Source organism: Manduca sexta, unplaced genomic scaffold (genome assembly GCF_014839805.1).
Source record: "Manduca sexta isolate Smith_Timp_Sample1 unplaced genomic scaffold, JHU_Msex_v1.0 HiC_scaffold_479, whole genome shotgun sequence".
NCBI lineage: Eukaryota > Metazoa > Arthropoda > Insecta > Lepidoptera > Sphingidae > Manduca > Manduca sexta.
Window position 1 is genome coordinate 2,218 of NW_023595274.1, and position 16,783 is coordinate 19,000.

Consider the following 16,783-nt stretch of genomic DNA (forward strand, 5'->3'; position numbering starts at 1 on the left):
ACTTATAGTACGTATAGTAAGTGCGGTACGTACGTGCGGCCCCGCGTGCGCCTGCGCGGCCTCGCGCGCGCCGCAGCCACCAGCGAGAACACCGCCACCGAGCGCACGCGCTTCACCAGCGCCGCCTTCGCGCGGGACCGACCTGGGACAACTAACTTCTTGTACACATGTTAGGGAGCTTTCAGTATCAACTCCACACTGTAAGCCGGTATAATATCTTTCATAACATATACCATACAAATGTGCACCGTGAAAAAAGAGTAAACATTGTTGAAACTGTATAGTAGCAAAGAGTATAAACCAAACAATAATAACCAATGTGAGCTAGTACTGGCAGTATGCCGCTTTAAATTTAGAAATTATATACTTCTATTTTGTCATTGTCTAGTCTTTACTGTTCTCAATAAATCCACTAATCGTTTTACAATCCTAAGTTATTTCCTTCATAATCCATCAAACATCGTAAAGTAAAACATTTCAAAATATTATGCAACAATATACATACTATTTATTATTCCTGATAATATATTTTATGTTCGCTTGTACTAATCTAATCAGCTAATAAAATTATCTTGCATCTACAGTAATTTATATCCTTATCGATACGCACTACTTTTGTCCTTAGGTTTGTCGTCCTCGCTGGAGGTGGCGCTCACGTCGATGGACGGCGCCGAAGACGGCACCGCGTTCAAATCCGGCTCCGAACCGCCCGCGCTCACGCTACCCGACAACTCCTATAAATATGGGCATAAGATTATAGTCTATTATATAAAGCAAAAAATAATAAAAAAAAAATATTACGAGGAGTCTAGGAGGAAAGGAGAACGTCTAGCTACGTTCGCTTGACATCAAGCGACATAATTACCCACAATCGAAATTCACACAACACCACCCAAAATTTTATTTACAATGCAGTTAATTCAGACGGGTGAAATACTAATTGACTTATTTTATTTTATTCAAAAGGAACAGAAAATAGTTACACATTAAATAAGTAAATGGTAAAATTACACATATACTGCATTAATAAACATGTAACCAACAACACTGTTCGTATACGACTTGCGATACTTTTTGAAAATTTGAACATTGCACCTGCAGCGTGGGGTTGAGCAGCGGCCGGTGCGCGTGCGCGTGCGCGTGCGCCGCGTGCGTGGGGTGCGGCAGGCAGTGCGCCGAGCGGTGCAGCGGCTCCGCGCGCAGCCCGCGCACGCCCAGCAGCGACAGCGCTGCGCCCGGCGCCGCCTCCTGCGCACACACTCCTCACTCTCCGAACATTGGGATGGCGGGCGACAATGAGACAGTGGGGGGAGGGAGAACAACGTGAGGAAACCTACATACCTGACAAAATCTCTATAAAAATGTTGAGAGTATGTGAAGTCTACCAGCTAGCACTAGGCCAGCGTGGTGGACTGAAGCCTAATCCTTTAGTGTAGAGGCACGTGCCCAGCAGTGGACAGTGCTATTAAATGGAAAATGTTACAACTCATTCAACATTTTACCACTATTTTAAATCGAATACATCTATACTTTTCGAAACTCGATACACGAGTATCAATGTCTAACTGCGTAATATTATATACTAGTTTATGCACGCGGCTCCACCCGCATGAAAAAGTTTTCTCAGATAAAAAGTAGCCCATGCCTTCCGGGGCTTTCAAACTATCTTTAAGAGCCTATCACAGTCCAGGAGTAATATAGCTTCCTATTAGTGAAAAAAAAATCAAAATCGATTTAACATCTTCAACTTTATGCATTAGTATAGATTATAAGAGCCTAAACAAGAAAAAAAAATAGAACTATTAATTTAAAAAGCCAATATAAAGCTGTCTACTCACTTTACGCCGTATAGGTTTGGTGGGACTAACGTCCTGCAACAACTGCAGCGAGCCCGTCGTCACCGCCGGCTCTGTTATGGACGCGGCTTTAGGTCTGCAATCACACGCACATTAACATCTAAATCATTCAGTGAAAAGTAAAGCTTCGTTACACGGGATTTGTGAAGCGCAAAGGAGTGCACACAAGCTGACACTGGCTTGTGACATTAGCTTTAGTAACGCCGTGAAGTAAGCAACGTGTGAAATATAACCACCGAGATGTTAGTTACGAACGTGTCCATTGAACCGATTTCAAATAAGATTCTAAATTCAGCTGTTTTAAAGGATCAATGGACAGTCTCACAATGTTAAATATGTTTTTATATAATAAAAATAATTTATGTAGGTAATAATATAGCAAAGGATATTATTTTCGCAAAATAGCATCTCAGTATTCAAGAATGAAGTCAAAGGGTGTAAGTGATACGTGTTCAAAAGAAAGAAGTGTCGTGAAAGTTAGAAAATACATGAATCAAATTACCTTTCTATGATATTTCAAATAGGTACAGTATTGTGACAGTAACAACTACCGATAGAGTTGAAAAGTTTATTGCAAACAATTACAAAAATCATTAAATCACTAATAAAAAGCGTAATACTGAGTTAAATGGAATTATTTAATAATTAATTATAAATTATCTTTGTCCACTACACACCCATCCACGCACATATACTTGTGTCAAATTAACTGAAAATAAAACAAAACTAAATTAAAAATCTAAAACTATTGCGCTTATAATAATGTCCGACAGAAGAAAATTCATTAACTACATTTCGACTTTAAAAATATGTCGATGACAAACAAACTTTTGAACGTATTTGCATCGACTTATTTATATATATTTTTTCAAGTTTCAGTCAAGTGGCCTCTTTGCACCTAAATGGTACGCGGAGTTGGGGCCATATCTCTATATTTCCAGTGATGAGAGATCATTACCTCTTGCCAATCGAAACATTAATGTCGGCCTGTTTGAATCGTATTCAAAAAAATATAGAGGCTCATTTTAACATTGCGTAAATGAAACCATATACTCATCTTTACCTCTGCTCACATTGTGTCAAAAATCATACATGAATAATAAATATTTTCACCTAAAATCCCGATTTTATATAGCTGATATTTTTAACTAATATTATGTGTGCGTAAGAGTATTTCTGACTGAAAGTGTGACGAATTCTTTTAAGCTAGTATTTAGATAGGCATTAGAGCGTCTAAAATTAAAAATACGTTTTATTGATTTATTAGAAAAAGATACTTTTTTATTTTACATCTACCGAACGAGTAACAATTTACAAAATTGTAAAGTGTTGTTTTCAACAAAGAGTAAACTCAGGTTGCCCTTTTCCGTCTATGTGGGCAAATCCGTCTTTTTGCAATTACGAACGCTCTAATCGAAGGACAACTTTGACGGCCGAATAGGTGATTTTTGACTCTCCAAAACGCATTCATACCTAGTCGACATAGGGCCTTCTGACCATAATATATGGTTTCATTTACTAACACAATGTGAAAATGACCCTGTATAATAATATTATAATTATCTGAAACGTCTTCTTATAGTAAGTAAATTTTACTATTATTGTGTTATTAACGAATCCTTCTACAATGTCTTCGGTTGGACATTAATCATTATCAACGATGTGCCAATCATCTTGCCTACAATGTATAGTATGTATTGTATAACTCGACGTGAGTGTAAGCGTCAAACCACATGCCACACTAACGGACGGACAAACTTCACATATAGATGATACGTATGGTTTATTCAATGCGCTGTGGTCAACATCAAAGCGTACGTTGTAACGGCCGAAATGGTACTAATTTTGTATGCTAAACATATTGAACAATTTTTATTTTCATAAATACGGTACTTTGATAAATTTCGGGTTTATGAGTGGTCATTTTTCAAGTGGAATGATAACAGTTTTTTTATTTGTAGATTTTGTTATATTCCAGCCACACATGTTCCGATTTACGGTTTGATAATCGATACCAAGATATAGGTAGATGTCGATAAAGCTTAATTTCGTTCTAATTTTGTGTATTAAAATTTTGCAAATGAGCAATTATCATCGATTATTTTCCGTAATAATTTGTAAGCTTGTGTGGCCACATATATTACGTAATAGATTTTGTAATTGACACCAAAAACGATAAATTTTGTATCGTTAAAACATTTAATATTAAGAAGCCTCGTTTTTCAGTGCACATAATATATTCAATGTTGATATTAGAAGTATTCAATTTATCATTATTTTCTAAAACTTTCTAATAAACATAGAACTTAATAATATGTTTGTAACGTTTCCTGTATCAAATTCAATATGACTTAATTCAATGATTCTTATAATGAAACATTGCATTCTCAAAGAATAAATATCGATATTGACATCGATACATCGACTCATAATGTAGAATGTTATGAATATATTATTTATCTCGGAAATCTTTTATATTTATATAAAAGATTTCCAAGATGTTATTATATCGATATTTTGTCTTAAAATCGATTTCTATTGACGCACACGCTATAGCTTACCTAAACGGCGGTATCTCGGTATCTTTCCTATAAATATCTTCTTCTTATCCGGCTTGTCGTTCTGTTTGGGCGTGGTGGGTGTTATTGTGTGCGGAGTGTTGCGAGACGACGGCCGGATGTCGTCCTGGCTCGGCATTCCGACTGAAAATCATCAAAATGATGTCGCGATAAACGATTGTTTTCGATAGTATCGATACCACGCGAAGTACACGAAAATCAAGTACACGAAACGCATTACAAATGGACATTCTTGGCATATCTTTGCTTTTCAGTGTGAGTAGTTGATTAATAAATATTATAGATTAGGTTATAAGTCGGGTATATGACTATACTAGGTGAGGTAGTAGTGGCGAAGCGTCCAAACAGGCCGGTTCCTACCGGCTTCCCTTTTAGATTTATTTACGTTTGTCCTAGTTTTTGTTTTCTGTCAAATCGGCCGCGATATGTTAACTAAGGCAATTTTTAATTTCCTCGGGTTTATTTTGAAAAAAAAAATCATCCTTCGCTACGGCGAGGTAGGCTTTTAACAGGATTTTAAATATTTTTTTTTTTTGATTTCCGAATAGTTAAGTCAGCATTCAAGACGTAATCTTTTTTTTTATAGATACCTACCTATTTACCACGTGCCTATGAATAATACACTGTATGAATTATTGTAACGTGTTGCTGTACCTTGAAATGAAAGATAATGAATTAAAACAACATAAAAATGGCCCAATCGTAATAAGTCATTTGTCATCATGTAAACGATAACTTGCCGAACAACTTGATAACCTGTTTGTAAACACCAGGATATAAACGTTCAATCAAAATTATATTTAGGTACGGTGGGTTAAGGTAAGAAGTAACAGTATAGGTAAGGTAAAATGTTCTAGTGTGTCTGTTTTGTACAAAGCCATATCTACTAATCTTTTTCTAATTCGTCAACTTTTTTATTAAATGTGACGAGACATTCATAATCTTTAGAATATTAGATGTATATGACCAAAGCAGCGATAGCCTAGTTGGTTGTGGAACAGACTGCCAAGACGAATGTCCGCAGGTTCAAATCCCAAGGGCACACACCTCTAACTTTTCTAAAATTATGTGTTTTCGTTGTGAATGATCGCTTGCTTTAACGGTGAAGGAAACTTGTGCATACTTGAGAATTTCCCTATAGGAATTTTGAGAGTGTGTGAAGTTTTCAAACTGCACTAGGCCAGCGTGGTAGATAGAATAAGGCCTAATCCCTCTCAGTAGTAGAGAGGAGGCCCGTGCCCAGCTGTGGGGTTTAGTATATAATAGACGGCTGATAGTATTATTATATCACCAATTCAAAACGTAATATAGTTTTTGTAATCCCGAATATTTAAGTAGGGAGATAAGAGTGGCATAATTTCAAAAGTACTTACATAATAAACGACGTAAGTGTCTCGCGTTCCGGGGTCAGCCTGCGTAATGTGTGTATGTGGTTCTAACAGGCCGGCATAATTAAGTCGACTGCCGAGGGGTAATCATCTCTCGTCAATCGACTTCTATTGACCCCACTCCACTCACTCACGGATTACTATTCCGTGCCAGTATAAAAAATCATATTCTTCATTATCACTATGAAACTAACGTTGCGAGTAAGATCGTTTATATTTTGTAGGAATGAGCCATATATTAATACTACTTACACTTGTATAATACACAACCATAGTTATCTTCATTGAAGCCAGGAGAAAACTTTCACGGTGATCTTGTCGGAGCCTTAGAATCTTCGCTACGATCTATGTACGCTATTGAATATTTTTATCTGGTCAAATTAAAAATCTTTGTTGTTGCTATTCAGATTATGTTGTTAGGTACCTATGTTCTTTGGATTTTCCTTATCTAAACAAAAATATTTTTCCTTAAATTCTAACAGATAAATGTCATTGTAAGAATATGAAGGATGCATCATGCATATTATTAATGGTTAAGAGACTTGAGACCTGCTGACAACAACATTAGCGAAAGATTATTTTAAGGTATAACTCTTCGCCCAGATGTACAAAACGCTACCATTGTACGCCTTGCTGGCGTGCGCCTGCGCACAGACCGAAGATCTGGAGTCTAGTACCCGTCAGATATCCGAAGTTCCCTTCACCAGCCCCACGACGCAAGCTTCTATAGACAACGAAACGCCATCGACCGTGATCCCCAGCGTTCCGCAAGCGAATAGTAAGTACATAACAACATTTCAATTTGGAAAAGTAATAAATAAATGCCAGTTTGTGATAATGTTTGGTTGTTTAACTTTGGTTGTTAGAAGTAAAAAGAAACAGCTGAACGGAATTCGGTGTATTTGACACATGAATAGAAATAATTGGAATTTTGAATCTGATTTTTCAAACAGATGCACCGGCGACATAGATCGCTACTGTGCTTTAGGTTTCTTTGTAGCAACAAAGGCTTTGCACGTGGGCGAAAGGCGCGCAATACCTAGTCTATCATATTTTTTGGATAATCCAATTAAGTACAATATATTTGACATACGAATACAAAAAATTTAGTTTTTATAACATAGCGGTTGATCTCACACAGCGACCGACTTGTCGTGCACACTGGACGACGGACAGGTGGGCGAGTGTGTCACCTACTACTTGTGCAACACCAGCAACAACACCATCATCATCAACGGCACCGGGGTCATCGACATTCGGTGAATAGACATCATAGTATACTCTTATTCACATCGTTTGTATAACTGCCTCCTCCATGTTCCCATGATCAACATTTAGCACTTTGGTGTTCTGCTAACCAACATATTTTTATTCCATTTGTATTTATTTCTTATTTTTTTTTCTGTGAGTTACTTTAGCACACATATTTAAACCTCATAAATGTTTGAGAGTATTTTTCAGGAGCTATGAAAGACCACGGAAATGTTTAAGACTATCTATTTTATTCTCTTTGCAGAGCTCAGGTCTATAGGTGAATAATATAATTATACAAGTAGTACCTAGTAGGTAGCATAATATTTGAATTTTGTCGTCTTCGTAGCCGAGTGACAACATAAAGGTGCAGGGCGGAAGACCCTGGACTCCTTATTCCTTAGGTCTGGCAACATATTGTGTGTTTCTTCTGTTCAACGTTTATACAGAATATAGATCCTAACGATTTCTTTATTAAAATCAATTCTGTACATCCCCAGAAACAAACAGGAGGATATATCGGTTAGATCGAGGACCTGACGAAGTAAATATCGATAATAATTAACAAATTCAATTCATTAGTTTCAACAGACATTTTTAAATAACAATAAGTGGGTACTCTTGGGTTATGTCGAATTTAGTTTTTGGTGGAACAGCGAATCTATCAGTTTCAAAGGTTCGATAGCGATAAAAAAATCAGACAGACGTCTTCAGTTTACAGTATAAGAAACATGGGATCCATATTAAGTCTTGTTTGAAATAGTTTCCGCGACGGTCCCTGTCAATCGTACATCGACACATGCTGCCTGGTGCCCGAGAAGAGGCCGGACACCGACCCCATCATACCCAAGCCAGACCCCGTCAAACCCGAGGTAAGAATATAAATGCATTATGTTCGATACTAATGTTAAGTATACTATGAAAAACAAAACTGCATTTTAAATCAATTAATACATTAACAAAACACGCAAAAAACAATGTCTTTTATTTCTGTAGTTTTTTGAGGATAAACCTATAATTTAATGAGCAATGGAACTAATTTCACTCGGTCGCCAGGACTGGACAGCGACCGGTGGAACAGGTTCACAATGCTTATGATTATCTCATCCCTCGTGACCTCACCTTGATTAGGAAAACAACAATGAAAATACATTTTTTTAAGTATCTTCTTATGTCCTTTACATATTGTTGTATCCTCATCATTTATAGTCGACAAAAATACTGTACTTATATTCAATCGAAATCACACATTTGCATTTGGCTGTTTGACATCACAATGCGCAATTAGCTGGTCTTAGCAAGTACAACGAGTAATACTGACCTTAGGCATAGTCCCTGCCACTGAAGAAGGCCATCGCAGGGTTGTAGATGGTATATCGGTGAACGGATTAGGGTGCACATGGCACTAGAGACTCTGGCGCTATGATGTTTTTATTACATAGATACGTTGTCTGAGCTCAATATTGGCAAGACGAAAGCAAGGTAATTGCCCGACATTCAGTTAGTCAACCTACAACTGTCGCGGCTAGTAGGCTTACTAACTTATTGTATTTTCGTTAATAATATGCCTTCCTGTGTTTTTAGACGATGTACAAATTGTACTCCAGCTGTGAATAAAAAAAACGTTTCATTTCATATGTTAGTAATAAGTATACATTATTTAACTTATTTTTAACTAATAAATGTAAGAACATGGTTGGTTCTAGCGTCAAGGCTGTGGCTGGCGCAACCCTGAGGGAGTAGTCGTCCGCACCACCGGCGACACCGACGGCGAGACCAAGTTCGGAGAGTTCCCCTGGATGGTCGCGATTCTTAAGTAAGTTGTTTAATACCATAAGCTGATTAACGAAAAAGTAGATTACCTGGTATTACATGAGATCCATCATCCAGAAATGCTTACACCATAAGTATCATGTACTTTTGTCAATTTTCAGGATAAAACCGGCGAACGAAAATGAGCCAGACAGTCAGTACGTCGGCGGCGGGTCACTGATCCACCCGAGCGTGGTGCTGACGGCGGCGCACTATGTGGCGTCCGGGCCGCAGTTGCGCGTGCGCGCCGGCGAGTGGGATACACAACACGCCAAGGAGCCCTATCCCCACCAAGACCGCGATGTCTCCCGGATTGTCGTTCACAAGGACTTTAATAAAGGTGAGTGTCGGAACTATAGTCTTAGTTCGGTGGACCATATTAAATTCATAAGCTGTCTTTCCTGGTTTATTTAGACTATATTTTACTCTAAGTCCGGTCTGACCGCTAGAAGTCAGCCGAAACAAATAATCAGCGCTTCACCCCATTTGAAACTCTCACAAAACTTGTAAAGTGCGCTCAGCCTGCGCGAATGCAGTTTAGTTTCATTATGTTACCAATGTAACGAAAACATTAGCACATTTCACATGCAAATAATGTGTATGTCACTGGAGTGTGGCGTGCAAACAGCTACTCGAATGTAATTGTGAGATTTGCAAATATAAGTAAAAGGTGCACAAGCGATTTGAAATTTTGAATTTGTTCAGCTACCTACGCACTACGCAGATAATTTTACATACATTCACCAAATGTGTCAGGTCCTTTAAGTGTTTGTTAATCTCAGGCAACCTGTTCTACGACGCGGCGCTGCTGTTCCTTAATTCGCCGATGGATCTGGCGCCCAACGTGGGACTGGTGTGCCTGCCGAAGGCCCGCGAACTCGTAACCCCCGGCACGCGCTGCTTCGCCTCGAGTTGGGGCAAGGACAAGTTCGGCAAAGCTGGCCGCTACCAGGTTATATTGAAAAAGGTACCAATACTGAAATAAAATTATTATCATTAATTTCATAACTAATGATCGATCGTACCTACGTAGATAATGTATTGTGTTATATTGACAGATTGAAGTGCCTGTAGTGGACCGCAACACGTGCCGTGACCAGCTGCGCAAGACTCAGCTCGGGCAATTCTTCGAGCTGCACTCGTCGTTCATGTGCGCTGGCAGAGAACCCGGCCGCAACATCTGCGAGGGGGACGGCGGCTCCCCGCTCGTCTGTCCTAACGAGGTATGTCACACAACTCATGTATGAGGTTCCACGAGCATAAACTTCATTAGTCCCGTTTTATTACGTAGAAATACAAGTTAATACGCCAACATACAATTTGCAGTACGAGAAGGATCGCTACGTGCAGAAGGGTATCATGGCGTGGGGCGGGTGCGACGACAACGACACCCCCGGCGTGTATGTGAATGTGGCCAACGTGCGGGAGTGGATCGACGACAAGCTGCTATTCGTAAACTACGATGTTACGGTTTACGAACTTTAAGACCGAACGCGGGAGTTCAGCTTCTATAGCGTTTACATCAATAATAAAAATTAGGAAGACACGTCCACAGCAAAATTCTACCAGAACGACTTTCTAATTATTTATTGACCTGAATTATAAATGAATTAAATTGGTTGTTACAGGAGTGTCTGAGTTTGTTTAAGATTATACTTAAGATTTAAGAATAAATTATTTCGTCAAGTAAATAATAACCAATTATTTATAATTTTTCGAATCGTTTGGAAACGTAAAATATTCAAAGCTAGGTCTTAAAATTGTTGAGAATTTCACCAAAACGTTTCTTTGCGGTTAATAATACGGTACATTAATAATCACTTCAGCATAATTATTAGTTTTGTAATAAATAAAAGGTACACTGTAATGTAAAAATTATAAAAAACTTATATAAATACTTAACTTGTGCAGGAGACAATCCTAAAGCTACACCTTTTTATTATTTCTCGACGAACCTGCGTATGTAACACTGAAATTGGTTATTTTGAAAATTGAAAATTTTAGATAGGTTTAGTAAAATATTAAGGACTTAATCTTCGATGGCAATTATTAGTAAGAATTTGTATGAAATAAAATAGTTATTCGATAGTAAAACTAATATAAAGATTAAATGAATATGAACTTATGTAATCAATAGGGCATTTTAGTGTATGTGAGAAAGAATCCAAAAATACATAAATAAGATAGTTTAATCAAAAAGCAATCGGAAAATAGTAGTTTCAGTTCATAAAATTATAAATTAAATTTTTAAATTCATTTCAAAGTTTTGACTTTTTTTATCTGTTTTACAAATATGCGAAACGAGTGCCGCCATGACATGACGTCATCAAGGCAGTAAACTGCTTGAAATGGCAATATACTTACGTTCACTATTTCTAAATTATCGAAATATACAAATTTTCGGACAATTAATTTGGATCTCTTCCCGCAAGTTGTAACCAAGTTTTCCTCATAGTTATATGAGTTGGCACTTGAATTCACAATTTGTTCGGCGATTTTACACTAGTATTCTAAGATTCAGGAACAATACACTAATGATAAAGATAGTACCGCATTTTAATTGTATTAATTTCCTCTTTCCCTAAACGCTGTGCCTATGCACAACGCTGTTTACTGTCGGGATGACGTCAGCAACGTGAAAATTTGAAATGTAGTATTTAAATTTATTTCAATGGCACTTATTATTCAGAAAAAAAAAGTGTAATACCCTATTGTAATAATCGAGTGCTCAATATATTCTAAGACTTTTTGCTACAATAATGTAAATTTGAACACCCTACATTTTTTTAAAGAATTAACATAGATGTTGTTTACTAATGCTGTATGCATCCTTCACATAATTAATTCATCCTAATAAATTTAAATAAGAAAAAATAATGTTTTTTTTTTTCCTTTTAATGACGAGACTAGCTTGCTGTTCGCCTAATAATGAGCGATACGCCTGGCCATAAACAGTAGAATCACCATGCAACATTTTGAATTACAAAGTAGATATTAGTTGGTATTCCACTGCGCTCGCCATCCTGAGACATGAGATGTTAATCTTATTATGTCCAGTAGTTACACTGGCTACAATGTTTTTGGCCAAATGTTTTGTGTTTGGCACCGAGGTGTGGCAAGGTTTAGCCAAACAATATAAGCTATTACGAGAATTCCATTAAAAACAAATATTAAATGTTATTCTATAATAAAGGGCGCTTAACCGATTACCGTGAGTTTGGTGTACTAGTGAGGAATAGTTTGAATATAGTGACGGTGGGCATCGCCGACTGGGCAATACCAAATTGTAAATCGCTAAATAGTCCCTTTATGATAAACGATACAGTACTTTTGTTTCATGGTTCACTGCGCTCTTATAGTTGGTTGTCACCAACATGTCGAGCGTCAGTCGCCACAGATTGCGCCTCAAAAACAAACGCGAAACATAGACTTATAGGCAAAAATGACATACTTAAAGAAAAAAAACAGTAAATATCTCACATATTTAATACTCATCAAAACATCAACAAAATATACATGGGATCGAAAGCAATCGTATTTACAAGAAAAAAACGGAACTGTTACACTTAAATCTAAGGCGACGTGCGCACGCGCATCTCAACCGCCGGATATCCTACTGAACTACTCAGATTTGACCCTTTAGGAATTAATGAAATGTAAAGTTTTGGAGGGATACAATCAACAGCATTCATAAGTTAACGTTCGTATTCCACATCAGAAAATGATTCTTCGGTAATATTTACCGTTATATAAACAAAAAAAAATATGAACTTCAGTCTAAGTAAGTGATTCATCGGCACGACTTCAAAGGGTCAAATAGAAAGGAAGAATATTCAATTGTGTGACAAATTTAATTCTCTTATATTCCATATTTCCATAAATATTATTCGAATCGTAATCTACACATTGAATTGGCACTATATGGAGGGCACTCATTTTATTTTGTTAAACATTACATTTTATACTACGCAATAACCAAGCTCCGTATGGAATCGTTGTGAAACTGAAATTCAGACTTTCGTGTGCTTCAGTAAGGCCATAAAGTACTAATACAAGCGTGTCTTACTGAACATGCGTACTAATGACGTTCTGCAACACCACTTCTTCAACGCTGGGTTTCCCACCTTCATTGTAAACGACTCCTTAGTACACGTGTTCTGAAGACAAGTGATAAATCTAATTTTATATATTTTGTTTAATATCTCGAATTTATTAACAATTATTATTTTCTCTAAACAAGTTACGATGCGGGGACATGTAAATTTCGTTTGGAAGGATCAAAGTTTCGCTCAATTTCAAAGTGGGGGTCGAATTCACTGTCCCCGCATCTTCAAGACCTTAGGCACATAACCGGTAAAGAATACTAATCTAGTTAAATAAATATATAGGAATAGCAATATTATTTTTATCTCGTATATAATAAAAGCATCCTATCTAAATATTTTCCATTGTGTTAAAATCAAAATAGCTTTTTGTACGAAGTTCATTTCACATGATGCGGAATGTTGAAACATTCATGAAATGAATTCGTAGGGCGTGTTTTTATTAATTTGTATCATAATATTGTCTATTGCATTTATGAGGCACCATATACGAAATGTGGCGTCCTGTGCTACAACTTCCATGTGGTTTCGTATAACACTGTTTTGAAGATAGATTGTCTGCACAAACTATCATTCAATTTCGTAAGCATTGGGCAGTAGCTTGCGAAACAGTGTGCCATTATGTTTCCTTGGCCAGGTATGAAGGGCATATCCCACATTAGTAGCACTGGACGTCGCAATGCGTTCAACCATACATCTAGGTCTCAGTAATACTATATAGAAATAACGACTTTTCAATATATTTTGGAATTTTTTGAGCTCTTAAGTTAGTTACTGGTCGCTACTGCACCATATATTCACATAACACGACGCATGATTGAGAAAAGGGATCCAAAGATGTTTCTAGTACATTTCAAGTTAGAACATTATCTAAATTGTGTGGCAGTTTTTTAAGAGCGGTTCGACGAAATGTTAACCGTCTACGCACAGCCAATAACAAACATATCATCCGCATATCCAAAACTAACCAACATTCTAGTTAACCGCTTGTCGCTTGTGTTGCCCAGTGCCTAACTACAGTGAGCGACTGTTGCGAGTGATCGTGCTTATAATATCCGTGAAGTCCCCAACCGCGCCGTGTCACGCCTGCCTATTACTCGGCGGCGTTGATCGTGATCGTCTTGCCCTTGGGATCGTCGAAGCGGTCCATGGTCCTGATGTCCATCATCATCATCACGCCGTAGAACATGATGGCCAGCAGGATGAACACGACGAACAAGCCAGCCCAGATGGGCGCAGAGAAGAACCCGACGCAGTTGAACGAGTCGCCGAATGGTTGGCTCTCGTTTGAAGACGCGAAGAATGGTTGGATCTGTGAATGTGTCATAAGATTAGTTAGCCAATTGAATGGCTTCATCGTAAAGAGCGTAATAGTAAATGTAGCCCCTATAAAAGGAAATTTGAAAAGTCCTATTTTTTTTCTTGCTTTTAATGCTATTGTCGTTGAATTTGGTGAGCTTATTTAGTTTTACTTCCGCTAGCTGCCCTAGAGAAAAACTAGCTATGCCAATGTTTATAAATATAAACTAGTTACTCATTAGAGTTTAAGTGAAAACCAATAAACCTAATAAATCCAGTACACACTACACACTTAAAACCCCAAACAGAAGTTAGTTTGCACTTTAAATTTTAGAAATAAAATATTTGTACAATAACATACTTTCATGTCTTCAAATGAGACTGTGTACACTGTGGACTCGTTGACGCTAGAGAAGCTGATAAACTGCTTGCAGCGGTACGAGAAGTCGATCAGGGCGTGCACATCCGATGTGGGTAACAAATGCTCCGAGACCGATGGACTCTGCTCCAAATCTACCGAATCTACAAATTACAAATATTACATGGTTATAACATTATTACAGTGATTGTTTAAATTAATATTAAAATTTCTATCTACATTTTTCTTATTACCATCTTGTTCTTGCCCAGAACAATGTTTTCTAACATGCTTTTAATTGTCTTATTTTAATATATTCTTGCCATGATGAACAATATTTAATAATGCTGTAGAAAATGTGTAACACATGAGAACTTGTTTATATAACCACTTTAAAGACACTCAAAACAAAACCTTTGAGGAATCTACTTAAATATGATGTTATCTTTAGCATAAGATGATGTTTAGTAGACATTCAAATCTGCTTTTATAAATATTGTATAAAGTGCTTTCTGTACTTGACACAGATATGACAACAAAATTAGGATTTTTTATATAGATATTATATTTTTTTAAAATCTTTAAAGTACAAATAAATTAGTTTCACATGACATGACTTACATTGTCACATGACACCATATGGTTCTTTTAATTTTTGTCTTATTCCATAATGGATTTTTTTATAAACCTTATAGGTCATTTGTTTCCTTTATTTTAAGTAACAACTTAATTCATTTAATTTATTGGTAATCTTTAAATATTTAGCATTGGGTGCCAACAAGCTACAGTTATAATACTGTGCACAATGACCTTAAAATAAGACTGCAACAGTGTATGCTCATTGCTGCTGACAAGCAAAATTGGACAATATGACATCTACCTAGACTGGGCATTATCACATATGAAACAACTATTCTTGTATGACTAGTTGTACGAGCCAATAATGCTCATACAGCAATTATCGTACATATATTCGTCGATATGTGCTAAATAAAACAGTCATAAAACAGTCGTCACAAAACACTCGTCACGCCCTAAACTATTATAAACAAACGTGCGACTCAGATTACTAAATGTATATCTTTATTTACAATAAACTCTTAAGCTTCAAAGTGGTTTGGCGTTAACTATTTTGGCCTACAACAAACACACAACTACTACAGGGCATCGTCAACGGCGAGAGCCCCAAACACTAGTAATAACAATTTATTCACCCTCCAGTTCACAAAATTCAATTAAAAGTCTATCCAGTCGCATACTGTGTATATTGTATTTTGTAACTTATGTAACCCTGGGAATTTCATGATCAGTAGATTTAATTCACATACTGTTATACAAATTTCTTACAAAATATATCTTAAGAACATAGATAGAATTGACAGATCTTAAACACAAAAATATTTATTGATTGATTGTATAACATACATATTTATTTAACTTTTAATTGTTTATTCCTTGAATACTATACTTAAAAAAAATAGAATACTCATCATAAATTTGGGAGAGTTCTCTTATCAATATAAAAAACTAGCAAAGAAATATAAAAAACAAATTATAATGTACTTACCAAAGAACCAGTATCCGCCAGCCTGTTGGAAGTTCAGAGTGAGGCTGGCTTGCTCAAAGTGCATTGTGGTGTTCATGGTAGTGCCATTGAATGCACTGGGGCCGGATGAGAAGCCGCTGAGCACATTGGTTGTGTTTCCGTGAGAGACAGTGATTTCCTTAGCATACAAACGGAGCCCATCCATAAAGTAGTCTGGAGTGCTCACGTTGACGGCGGGAGCCTGGCGACGCACGCGGAAGTGCGACTCTGGAATGATCCATGCGGGTTTCCTGGCAGTGTACAGACCGATGACATTATTTCCTTCGAACTTAGAGAACTGTTCTTCCATGAAGTCGTTGTGGCGGCGCAGCATGTCGTATCGTGACTCGCCGTCCTTAGCGTCGCTGAGGACGATGAACACCACTTTGTTGTTCTCATCTTCAATGTCTGCCGTCAGCCCATTTTCAGACAACCTCACACGGAGAGCTTTGTCATTCGCCTCGTTAAGGACTCGGTAGGCGTCGTCCACGGAGGGCAGGTACAGTGAGTTCGATAAGAACGATTGCAAGAAGGGGAATGAGGACTCACCCT

The 16,783-nt window shown here is 37.3% G+C and overlaps 2 protein-coding genes across 2 annotated transcripts; one reads left to right on the forward strand and one right to left on the reverse strand.

Moving 5' to 3' along the window:
• Positions 1 to 6,402: 6,402 nt before the first annotated feature.
• On the forward strand, positions 6,403 to 10,517 carry LOC115454789 (phenoloxidase-activating factor 2). Its single transcript, XM_037446991.1, has 8 exons — positions 6,403 to 6,601; positions 6,965 to 7,082; positions 7,838 to 7,946; positions 8,781 to 8,890; positions 9,009 to 9,226; positions 9,669 to 9,853; positions 9,945 to 10,109; positions 10,213 to 10,517. Exons 1-8 carry the CDS (start codon positions 6,427 to 6,429, stop codon positions 10,369 to 10,371), a joined length of 1,239 nt encoding a protein of 412 aa, XP_037302888.1. The 5' UTR covers positions 6,403 to 6,426; the 3' UTR covers positions 10,372 to 10,517.
• Positions 10,518 to 12,354: 1,837 nt separating this feature from the next.
• On the reverse strand, positions 12,355 to 16,783 carry LOC119193396 (V-type proton ATPase subunit S1-like; the record flags this gene model as incomplete). The annotated part of the gene is given in 3 exon segments (XM_037446990.1): positions 12,355 to 14,301; positions 14,650 to 14,810; positions 16,214 to 16,783. Coding segments are annotated over 3 exon segments (950 nt in total), but the record flags the coding sequence as incomplete, so codon positions are not given.